Source organism: Lepidochelys olivacea (genome assembly GCF_965140295.1).
Source record: "Lepidochelys olivacea isolate rLepOli2 genome assembly, chromosome: 10".
Taxonomy (NCBI): domain Eukaryota; kingdom Metazoa; phylum Chordata; order Testudines; family Cheloniidae; genus Lepidochelys; species Lepidochelys olivacea.
Genome location: NC_140420.1, coordinates 13,827,510 through 13,839,704, shown reverse-complemented (window position 1 = coordinate 13,839,704; position 12,195 = coordinate 13,827,510). Strand labels below are relative to the sequence as shown.

General features: G+C 44.5%; 1 protein-coding gene across 1 annotated transcript in view; it reads left to right on the top strand.

Moving 5' to 3' along the window:
* The first annotated feature begins 8,726 nt into the window (after positions 1-8,726).
* DNAAF5 (dynein axonemal assembly factor 5) overlaps positions 8,727-12,195 on the top strand; it is a 41,196-nt gene continuing 37,727 nt past the window's right edge. Inside the window, exons 1-4 of the mRNA XM_084641656.1 lie at positions 8,727-9,359; positions 9,906-10,090; positions 11,440-11,564; positions 12,040-12,155. Coding sequence (XP_084497782.1) covers positions 8,807-9,359; positions 9,906-10,090; positions 11,440-11,564; positions 12,040-12,155 — 979 coding nt within the window. The 5' untranslated portion in view covers positions 8,727-8,806. The remainder of the gene's footprint in view (positions 9,360-9,905; positions 10,091-11,439; positions 11,565-12,039; positions 12,156-12,195) is intronic.

Genomic DNA, 12,195 nt, shown 5'->3' with positions numbered 1-12,195 from the left:
AACACTCCCAGAAACAGCAGGTCTCCAGTCCCCAAGGAGAAAATGTACACACCAGCTTGTATGATTCAACTCAGGATCAGCCCCCAGCTTAATATCCCAACACTTGGATATATTTATAGTGAAATCAACAAATATGTTTATTATCAGAGTCAAGAGATAGTAAGAATAATGAAAACCAAAGGTTACATTTCGAACAAAATCATAACATGATTTCTAGAGACTAAACTTAACAGGCTAACCTTCTGTCTAAAGGAATGCATCTCATCGCAAATGTCCTTTGCAGCATTTTAACCAAGGCCCTTTGTGATCCCATTTTCATGAATGTAATCATACTGTCTGATTGCTTCCTAGGCGGAGAATGAAGTGGTGTTTTCATTCTCCTTATATCCCCAAAAGTTCACTGTCTGTACCCAGAACCAAGATAACCTCTGTGGCTTAGTTTCCATTGTGCTGCCTCCCTGTTGATTTCACATCCTCCCGTTGACTTCATAGGTAAATGACTCTCTATGGTGTTAACCTTACAATGTTTAATTTACATGCCAACAGACTGGTGACTAAACCTCTTTTGCATGACAGAAAGCCAGTTTGTCAACTCTGCCGTGATACACACTTTAAAGCACATTTTCAGTAGGCATACAAAACTCCTTGCATAGTATCGGTACATACATTTCACAATTATATTAATCATCACTGTGATTCTGGATTTTCTTTAAGATCTCACATGCCATATTTTGTTGAACCAGAATGTACATACCAGAAACCTTGTAAGCTGGCAGTGAAGCGTTCATTGATCACAATAGGGTTTTGTTTAGGTAGGGCTTTGTTTTCGTCTTTTAAATATATGTGCTGCTGTGTAGTTGTTAGAGAAGGCAGGTCAGAAAAGTGTGTCTTGCACTTGGAACAGAAGGTGGGAATGTTTGTGATGGTCCTCAATTCCCAGGGGAGTTCATTCCAGTCTCTCAGACCGGGCCCTGAGAAAGCTCTGTCTCCTGCACGGACAAGACATAGCCTGTGGTTCTCCAAAGACCAGATTTGGTGACCTTCAGGACATGCAGCCTGTTCTCCCAGGCTTTTTGGGGTGTGAGGGGAAGGGCAATTAATTTGGGGTGAAAGGAAGCTATGATGGAGGCTTAACCACAGCCAGCTAATGTGTTTGTCCACAATGGATGGCAGTAACTGGTGTTAACAACATGCTAACTAAAACATGTGAGATAACAGTTTTTTTAACACACCTCCATTTCTCTAGTATAGACATACCCTCAAGAATCACAGGTTAAAAGGTTAATAAGAGGATATCTCTAGGATATAAACTAGGACAGCTGGTGTTTAATAAACCCATTAATGGTTTAGAAAAAGGAGACAACAATGAAGTGGCAACACTGGCAGATAATACAAATTATTTAGGCTAGTCAATAGTAGACAAGACTCTAAAAAACTCCAGAGAGTCCTAAGCAAGCTAGGCAAATGAGCAGCATACTGGCAGATGAAATTCAGCATCAGTAAATGCAAGGTGATTTGAAAAGAATAATTTGAATTACTCATAACAATTGCTAGGTTCTAAATTAACTGCAATCACTCAGGAAAACTATCTTGTTGACACCAGTCACACATCTGCCCAATGCACAGTAGTGGTCAGACAAGCACTATGCTGCATAAAGAATGAGAGAGACACTAATATTAAAAACATATAAATCGATGGCATGTTCTCACTGTGAACACTATGTTTAGTTCTGGTTACCCCACCTCAAAAAAGATAGAAGGGGATGCAGAGATAGGTGATGAAAATAATTAGTGAAATGGAAAGATTTCCATGTAAGAAGAAACTGAAGATCGGGACTGTTTAATGTAAAGAGAAAATGATAAAGAGGGAATATGACTGAGGTATATAAAATAATGAATGACAAAGGGAAAATATTCAAGTGTTTCTGTTTACACTATCTATTCTATTTACAAGAACAAGGAGGCATTCAGTGAAACAAATTCCATACATTTAAAACAGATAAAAAGATATACTTTTATACCTAACACCTAATTAACCTGTGGGACTTGATGCCACAAGGTATCAAATGAACCCAAGAGTTTAGCAGGATTTGAAAAAGAAATTGGCATTTATATGGATAATGAGAACATCCACACTACCATAAGGTTCCTACATAGGGGCATATGCCAACCTTGCTTGGGGTTAGAAAGAAAGCTCCCTTATGGGCCAGTTATTCCATAACTGTTCACTATGGGATATCTTGCAACTCTTTTAGAAGCATCTGGTAATGGCTACTGTTAGAAACAGATAATACACTAGATGGACAACTGTTCTTACTCAACAGGGCAGTTCCTATAGTCTCAAATATTTACAGAATGCATCAAATGAATCTATCTTTTGAATGTCTGTAATGTGCCTAGAGTATGGGAGAAACTTGAAAAGAATTAAAGAATTAAAAGACTAGAGGTAAAATTTTCATAAGTATCTAAGGAACCAAAGTCCCATTGAAAGTCACTAAGTGACTTGTGTACTTTTGAAAATTTTATCCTCTACACAGAGAGGCCTTTTCTCAGGGTCAGGTTAGGCTGTATGTAGTCTCCTTCTGTTGTTGATCACTACACTCTGATCAGCTCACACTGTTCCATAGCCATTCATGCCTGGCTAGTAGATACACAACTGGGCTCATCTCAGGCATGCTTAATACCCAAGAATGTATTATGTATCTGTCTCATGATGTCAGGTCTTGAATCGACTGGGATTACTGCTTTGTCCCCTTTAAGCAAAATCCCATCTTGCACATATAGCTCATCCTTTCCCAGTGATAGAGGGTGACCTCCTGTGGCTCTTCTGCCTTGCAGTCTGACCACACTTGAAGTATTGTTTTACTCCCTGTAGCATCCCATCCAGTTCAATGCTTTGGTGGTGGATTGCCTGGAGCCTCCCACCAGATATGTAAAAGTATTATAGCATGATGATAGACTATCTCCTATTCCAGTGGTTCACAACCAGGGATCTGGGGTCTCCTGCGAGAGTCGCAAGCAGGTTTCAGGGGTTCTATCAAGCATGGCTGGCTTTAGACTTGGTAAGGTCCAGGACAGAAAGCCAAAGTCCTGCTGTGCAGGACTCCAGCCTGGACCCCCAAGTCCCACCACCCGGGGCTAAAGCCAAAGCCTGAGAAACTTAGCTTCACGATGCCCCCCTGTGGCGTGGGGCCCTGGGAAATTGCACTGCTTGCTGCCTCCTAAAGCTGGCCCCGGCTTTTACATGCAGAAAAACAGCTGTTGTGGCACAGCGGGGCCATGGAGTTTCTATAGCATGTTGGAGGGCCTCAGAAAGAAACTGTCCTATTCCCCAGAACCATCTCTGTTGTGACTTTCCCGGGCAGTACCTCGTACACACCTCAAAGCATTGCAGTCCCAATAACCTATGCTGTAGTCATTTCAATGCACTTTACAGTGGCTTTTTTGTGATGCTTTCTAATGGTTTGTGCAAGGCATTTTGTCTGAAAATTCTGCTTTCCTGGGGGTCTGAATCCACTTCATGCTGCCTGTTTGCTGGATTTTCAAACTAAGCCAAATTGTCAGCATCCCTCAAGAATATGCAATGAAGTAAGTCATACTGTGCCAGCTGTCTATACTAACTCCTAACTGCACTTTATGCTTCTTATCTTGGTATGTTAAAGATTGACTTGGTAAGCCATGTCTTTGCCTTGGCTTTAGAATCAAGTCATACACTGAAACCATTATCCCTTTACAGTATAGTCTTGCTCCTCGGCCGCAAGTCATTGTGCATGGGTGGACCCCTGCATCTGTGCAGAGTCCTGTTGTAGTCAGTGGGGCCCAACAGAGGTTCAGGTGTCTGCTGGTAAGCAACAAACTGCAGGACTGTGGCCCAATTGTAGTTTTACTGTAATGCCACCACAAAGTGAATATTAATTGGTCGGATGAGATATATGCATAGGTACCACGGAGATTTGTTAGGATTTGTTAGGAGTTTGCATGGAGGATGGAATATATCTCAGTGTGAATATATCTCAATCTGTTTGATATCATACGAATGAGATGCCTCCCACTTAGTCCCAGCAAGTTGTCAATGCAACCTCATGACTGGGAAAAGTTTGGAAGCCCCTGATTGAGCCCCGGATATAATGTTTCATGCTTCAATAGTCAGATCTGCCTAGCACCACTTGATCATTGGAGGGAGACAAGATTTTCAGCCTTTCACTATCAGATTTTTTTTAATTACATCACACTTAGGCCAAAATGTCCAAATGTGGGTAACTCAGCATCTTTGATTATGCATATGCCCTGATTTTCAAACGTGTATAGTCTGAGGACTGATGCACCAGCCACCAGTCATCAATGATGATGACATTGTACCAGGCATCATAGAATGAAGTTCCCAGATCTGGCTCAATCCTGCAAATCTACAAATCTCTGGGGCAGCCTCACAGGTGATGCCAGGTAGGGTCAAGTTGTGCATCCCTTCACACATCAATGTAGAGTCTGAGAGCATCGTGCTGGGGTATTTTTGTCCATCCTGGTGACATGTTCAAAGAGCATGCAATGCTGCTTTCAAATGCAGCGAGCGATTAGAGGAAGGCCAGATCTCTGCGAGATTATTGATTTAGATACCTATTGTTACACATCCAATTTCTGAAGAATGTAGCCTTCACCTTTAATTAGCACTTTATACGTTCGAAGCACTGTGCAAGTGTAACCCTTCTGCCAGGCCAAGTTGATAGCAGCAAGGGCCGGGTGCTGTACACAGGGGTTCCCTCTCATCAAAGCAAATGCAAAACTGGCTCAAGCCCCCACCCAGTGACCTCGGAATATCTTACACACCCCCTGGGCGCCTCAAAGAGGCAATACTTCCCCTCTTGCAAGCACAGAGTCTTGGTGTAGCAGAGAATCTTTACTAACATGAGGTAAAGGACATCAGCATTAAATTGCGGAAACACCACAACTAGTGTTCATTAACCAAACCATGAGCAAAGACCCACCCCAGCAAATTGGGCCACATCCTTTCCCTCCGGTTCTTGAGTCCCAGAACCCAAACATCTCTTGAGTCCAGCAATCCACAAATCACCCAAAGTTCAAAAAGTCCAGCCCCAGAGTTCGAAAGTTCATCTGCAGAGTGTTGCTCACCAGTCTGGCTAAAATGTGCCTGTGTTGGGGGGGAAAGAGGTAAGGGGCACCTTAAGTGTCCTGAATCTGACTGCCCCACAGGGCTCTGCTCAGCTGTCTCACGACCGGCTCCGCTCCACCACGACCGGCATTGCTCTGCACAGCTCGCCATCTCACAAACACTTCACTCCACCATCTCCCGAACAGCTCTGCTCAGCTCACTGTCTCATGAACCGGCTCCACTCTGCACAGCTCGCCTCACGAACACTCCACCAGCCTATCCACAAACAGCACCACTGCACTCTAGTTCTTCCGGCTCCCCACTACTTGACACAGTGCTCAGTGACTCCAGCTCTCAGTGATTTCAGCTCATAATAGTGGGAGCCTTAGTGCTGGTACACCATAAGGCCAAAGTGAATTCAGCACAGTACCTGTAGCAAGACTCTTAAGAGATGCAAAATTAGCTCTCAGAGTAACAGCCGTGTTAGTCTGTATTCGCAAAAAGAAAAGGAGGACTTGTGGCACCTTAGAGACTAACCAATTTATTAGAGCATGAGCTTTCGTGAGCTACAGCTCACTTCCTCAGATGCATATCGTGGAAACTGCAGCAGGCTTTATATATACACAGAGAATATGAAACAATACCTATTCCCACCCCACTGTCCTGCTGGTAATAGCTTATCTAAAGTGATTTCCAGCACAAATCCAGGTTTTCTCACCCTCCACCCCCCCACACAAATTCACTCTCCTGCTGGTGATAGCCCATCCAAAGTGACAACTCTTTACACAATGTGCATGACAATCAAGCTGGGCTATTTCCTGCATAAATCCAGGTTCTCACATCCCCCCCACCCCCATACACACACAAACTCACTCTCCTGCTGGTAATAGCTCATCCAAACTGACCACTCTTCAAGTTAAAATCCAAGTTAAACCAGAACATCTGGGGGGGGGGGTAGGAAAAAACAAGAGGAAACAGGCTACCTTGCATAATGACTTAGCCACTCCAAGTCTCTATTTAAGCCTAAATTAATAGTATCCAATTTGCAAATGAATTCCAATTCAGCAGTTTCTCGCTGGAGTCTGGATTTGAAGTTTTTTTGTTTTAAGATAGCGACCTTCATGTCTGTGATCGCGTGACCAGAGAGATTGAAGTGTTCTCCGACTGGTTTATGAATGTTATAATTCTTGACATCTGATTTGTGTCCTTGCCTACAGACAGCCCCGCAACCTGAAGCAAATACTCACCAACAACCACATACCACACAACAGAACCACTAACCCAGGAACTTATCCTTGCAACAAAGCCCGTTGCCAACTGTGCCCACATATCTATTCAGGGGACACCATCACAGGGCCTAATAACATCAGCCACACTATCAGAGGCTCGTTCACCTGCACATCCACCAATGTGATATATGCCATCATGTGCCAGCAATGCCCCTCTGCCATGTACATTGGTCAAACTGGACAGTCTCTACGTAAAAGAATAAATGGACACAAATCAGATGTCAAGAATTATAACATTCATAAACCAGTCGGAGAACACTTCAATCTCTCTGGTCACGCGATCACAGACATGAAGGTCGCTATCTTAAAACAAAAAAACTTCAAATCCAGACTCCAGCGAGAAACTGCTGAATTGGAATTCATTTGCAAATTGGATACTATTAATTTAGGCTTAAATAGAGACTTGGAGTGGCTAAGTCATTATGCAAGGTAGCCTGTTTCCTCTTGTTTTTTCCTACCCCCCCCCCCCCCAGATGTTCTGGTTTAACTTGGATTTTAACTTGAAGAGTGGTCAGTTTGGATGAGCTATTACCAGCAGGAGAGTGAGTTTGTGTGTGTATGGGGGTGGGGGGGATGTGAGAACCTGGATTTATGCAGGAAATAGCCCAGCTTGATTGTCATGCACATTGTGTAAAGAGTTGTCACTTTGGATGGGCTATCACCAGCAGGAGAGTGAATTTGTGTGGGGGGGTGGAGGGTGAGAAAACCTGGATTTGTGCTGGAAATCACTTTAGATAAGCTATTACCAGCAGGACAGTGGGGTGGGAATAGGTATTGTTTCATATTCTCTGTGTATATATAAAGCCTGCTGCAGTTTCCACAATATGCATCTGAGGAAGTGAGCTGTAGCTCACGAAAGCTCATGCTCTAATAAATTGGTTAGTCTCTAAAATTAGCTCTGACATTCCACAGTGGAGAGAGACAGAGTTACAATTGGTGTTTCAGGCCCTCAGAAAGGGGCCCACACCACCAGGTACAAATACCTGTCTCAAGCCTCTTTCAATTCACAGAGTTTTGGAACCCAGGTCCCTTGCCTAGCGAGTGCTCCTTAGTTGATGGTGAGTCCCTCCATCATAACAAAAGGCCAAGTACAGTTCCAAGCACAGTTCCCATAATCTGGGTAATAACAATTTATTCTTCCCACCCTAATAACAGAGACACTGGGGATCCCACAACAGCCAAAGTGACCATTTGGGCAGTTATGGCCTCATTCTAGGCGGGGTGGGTGTGCCTATACAAATGAGATCAGCCCCTGAAGTTCTTTTCCACAACTTGCCACACCTCACCACCAGATGTCAGGGTGGAGCTCATCCTGACTCTGCTTACACAAGCATTGCTGTACAATATTACAAAAAAGGCCCTGACCCTGCACTTGGATCACCCCATGGGTCTAATCACAGGATTGGGGCCAACCATTAATAGGCAATTTTAAACATTTTGACATTCGTCAGCATCACCACGCAACATTTCACAAGGCTCCAAAAGTTCCTTTGGGGTCCTTTTCAACATTTAAAGCAGCAATCCCCTTTCAGGATATGGGTGATGCAGTTATTTTGGGGATTAATATCAAGACACTGGTGTAATGATTCTCCGCACTTTGATAGTACCTTCCATCCAAAGATAGGGTGATTATATGAAAAAGCAAAGAACAGAGCTTTGGGTTTTTTAATTCCCACAGACGCTGACTTTTAAGGGACTGCACCCTACAACATTTACTTAAGCTACGCAATCAGTGTTTCACTCTGATTAGTGGTGAATGCTAACACAAAGCAAGCCCTTCTCCCAGGAGACAGAATATTAGGCACCAGCTCAGGGTAGGGTTGCCAACTCTGACTGAAGCTATTCCGGGAGATTTCCCCACTGATGTAATATCATTTTCTTAAAATGATCTATTAAAATCTCCTGGATTGCTTTCAATAGTCGCCGGGAGATCGATGCCAATTCCAGGAGACTCCAGGCCAATCCTGGAGGGTTGGCAACCCTAGCTACGGGGCAGCCTTTATGCCGTACTGTGTCAGGACAACTACATTGCAAATGCTGTTAGCCCCAGCTAACACATAGGGAAACTGAGGCAGGGAAGCTGTCAAATGACTTGCCCAAGGCCCCATGGGAATTAAACCCAGCAGTGCTGGCTCCCCGCTATGCACTTTAACCCCTGACCCATGCTCCCTCTGTAAGCCCCCTATCACTCTTCTCGAACTGTCTCTGTGGCGCGGGAGCGGCTTGCTGGGCGAGACCCACCACAGCCTCAGCGTCCGTGTCCGCTAGAGCCCCCTGCCAATAAAGTTTCTTGCATGTTGAAATTGCCGTAAAGCATGTGTTTACTGCCGTGAAAGCGGCTGCCAGCAGAGCAGAGTCCTTAGTAACGGGCCGCAGCGGGGGGTCTGAGCCTCCTTAGCGACGCTCCAGCATGGCCGAGGACGGGGCTCTGGGTGACCAACGCCGGGTGGCGGAGGTGGTCCAGGCGCTGGGCCGGCACCTGGGCAGCCTGCAGGAGCCCGGCCGGGATGCGCGGCTGCGGGCTCTGCGGGCCATCCGGGCCGAGGTGCAGGAGCGGCCGCTCTCGGCCCCGGTGCTGCAGGAGGTCTTCGCCAAGCAGCTGCTGCGGCCGCTGGTGCGGTGCCTGGTGGGGGATCCGGCCGAGCGCTGCCGGGAGCTGGCCGTCCAGCTCACCTACCACGGCCTGAGCCACAGTGTCCGGCCCGCTGAGGGCCTGCCCTGCTTGCTGCCGGCCCTGGCCCAGCGCCTCAGCCCGCCGCAGGGGCAATCGCAGGAGCCCTGCGAGGAGCTGCGCCTGGCCCTGATCCAGCTCCTGGGCCTCGTGCTGGAGCTCTGCGGGACCGCCCTGGCCCCCTACCTGCCCGAGGTCATCCACATCCTGCAGGCCACCCTCCTCGACCCCTACCCCGAGGTCAAGCGTGAAAGCTGCAGGTGTGCGGCCGCCAGCGCCAGGGCTATGCCAGGTGGGACCCGGGGAAGGCAGCCACGGGGAGCTGCGGGTGCACAGGGTCCTGCGCTCGGGGTTAGTGATTGGAGAGGAGAGAGATGGTGGGGAAGCCAGGGAGGATGAGGGATCTGCAGGAGCATTGTTAGTGGCCCTGACTCGGATGAAGAGGGTGATCTGGGGGTGGAACTCAGGGTGCTGGGCACCTGGCTGGAGGAGTTGCAGGTATGTGGACAGTGCTGCTCTGGCCATCCTAACTGGGGATGGGGGAGTAGAGGGCAGGGTAGAAAGAATGGGACCAGACTTACAGGGAACAAGCTGCAGCAGGAGGAGGGTGCTGGGATGGTCATGGGACTGGGATGATAGTAGCAGAGATGCAAATGTGCTGTTATCCCAGTCTAACACACACTGCCAAATGAGACCATATATATACATAAACATAGCTATATAAATCAGATTCATGTCCAGAAGGTGCTATATAAATGCAGGGTGATGTTTGCACAAGGTCTGTTGTAAGCATACCTATAAAGACAGAGCTGAGCTTTCTCTCTTTTTCCTTTAACAGAACACTTTCATATGCACTCAGAATTTTTAATAAAACCCTTAATGCAAACAGTTTCACACCAGCACTTCCGAGTCCGTGTTGCTGTGATTCAGGCCACAGGAACGGTGATACAGTTTGGCAACGGAAAGTCTGTAGATGATGTTCTCTCTCATTTGGCCCAGCGACTTTTTGATGAAATTCCTCAGGTAACTCTACTTTATTTTGTCTAGATTTTTGTCTCGCCTTCATTAACATATTTCTAGGAATAAAAATAATGTAATAAAAATATCTGTTCACTACTTAATGCCAATTAAATTGTTCTCCTAGCTTCATTAAGATTTTCGGCTTCAGCTGAATTTAAGTATTTGTATATTAATGTATAAAGTTGACCAAGTAAAAATTACCAACCAAGGAGGGATCCTCAAAAATTAGGGAGGATGGCATGTTCTTGTGAATAAAGCTGTAATACTCAACTTTTGTGGGGAGGGTGTGTGGTCTAGTATCAGAAGTTCTGGATTGTGTTTCAGTTTGTACTACTCCTAGCTACATAACTTTGGAGACGTCACTTAGGGCTAGATTTTTATGGGAGTTAGGTACCTAAATACTTCTAAAAATCTGGTCCTTTGGCTCTTTTGTCCCTCAGTAATATGGGTATAATTGAAGAGAACTCTTTTTGGTTTGTTTATGAATGTCTCTCCAGGGGCTGACAAAAATCTTTGTAAAATCAAAGGGATTTGCAATAATCCTTCAGCACAATAGTATTTAGCAGATAGGAAATTTGAAGACCAAGTAAACCAGAAAATCTAAAGTGTTGGTTGACAGAGTTGAGTGATAGCGTTTATGTTCTCCCTGCAGTCTTAGGGCTTGATCCAGTAAGGGACTGAGCTCTCTGGCCTGTTCCAGCAAAACACATATGTAAATGTTTAAGCGTATGATTGGTTCCATTGACTTTTAATGGGATTATTCATATACATAAATATGTATATGTGCTTAAAATGTATATGTGCCTTGCTTAAAATGTGCTGTATAAATGAAGAATTATTTTTTTAAATATTTTTTATTAGTAGACGGTGCCATGTTTTTACCTCATTTCATAATGTACTCCCTCTAAGAACTACTGTGATTTAGAATGTGTCGGACTTTATCCACCATTTAAATGGAAATACAGTATGGCCTTGTCTACACTGCCACTTTATAGTGCTGCAATTTTCTCGCTTAAACTGCAGCAGTGCTTAAACGTTGCTAGTGAAGACATACCCTATGTTGGAGCTGTTTACTTCAGGGAATGATGAGCTAAGATAATGGTGATCAGGACATGCAGGCAGTCTACTCCTATAGTTTGTCTGATTATTTTTTTCCCCGCTCAAAGCTTACTTGTCTTGTATGAAAGTTCATTATTTGTGTGTGTTGTTGTTTTTTGTAAATAGATTTGATAAATGACTCTTCTAGACACTTTGCTAAAGTTTACTCTAAGGTTTTTGTTTTCAAAGTTCTTCCCTTCATGTTATGGGACTGTAGGAAAATTTGCAGTGTGTTGTTTCTCTCACCTTCCTAGGTTCGGCAAGCTGTTACAAGTGTTGTTGGAGAATGGCTGTTGCACCTGCGGGATAGATATTCTTACTTTCACAAGTTGATTCCTTTGTTACTTAGCAGCTTTACTGATGAAATGCCTGAGAACAAGTAAGCAGAACAAAGGATCCAGTTTTTATAGATAACTTCGTATTAAAGTACTTCTGCACTCAGGTCGGAGTTCAGGAAAACGTCCTGCTCTTCTATTTAGCTGATTTGCTTATTTCTACACACAACTTTTCAGTCATTTTTTTTGTTATTGCTGCATTCAAATAAGTGTGATTATAAAGAGGGTAGAGGAGGTTGTATTCTTCTTCTCAAAGCAAAAGGGTTTTTTCCCCCAGCTAGTTGAGATTCACACTGTTTATTTCTGTTGAACTGAAGCTTCATTTAAAAAAAAAAAAATTTCTGGCCATTACAGTTGCATAAGTGTATCTGAAGTTAGTGTTTGTCCCAGTGTATTCAAAGAAGTCTTCCAGTTGAGTGTAGAGGGGATTCTTGTTTTCCAGCAGTCTCATTTAAAAATGCATCCATTCTGTATGTATGTAAAGATGGGTGGTTCAAACACTTTGGTTTTATACTTTAGGCAACTGGCTGTGAGTTATTGGAAGAGGATAGGCTTGCAGTGGGAAAAAGAGAATGAAGAAGACCTTAAGGATAAGCTTGACTTTTATTCAGCACCATCTCATTATCCTGAAGGACGTGAGTATTGTAGAAAAGCACTCGGGATTGAAAATAACTG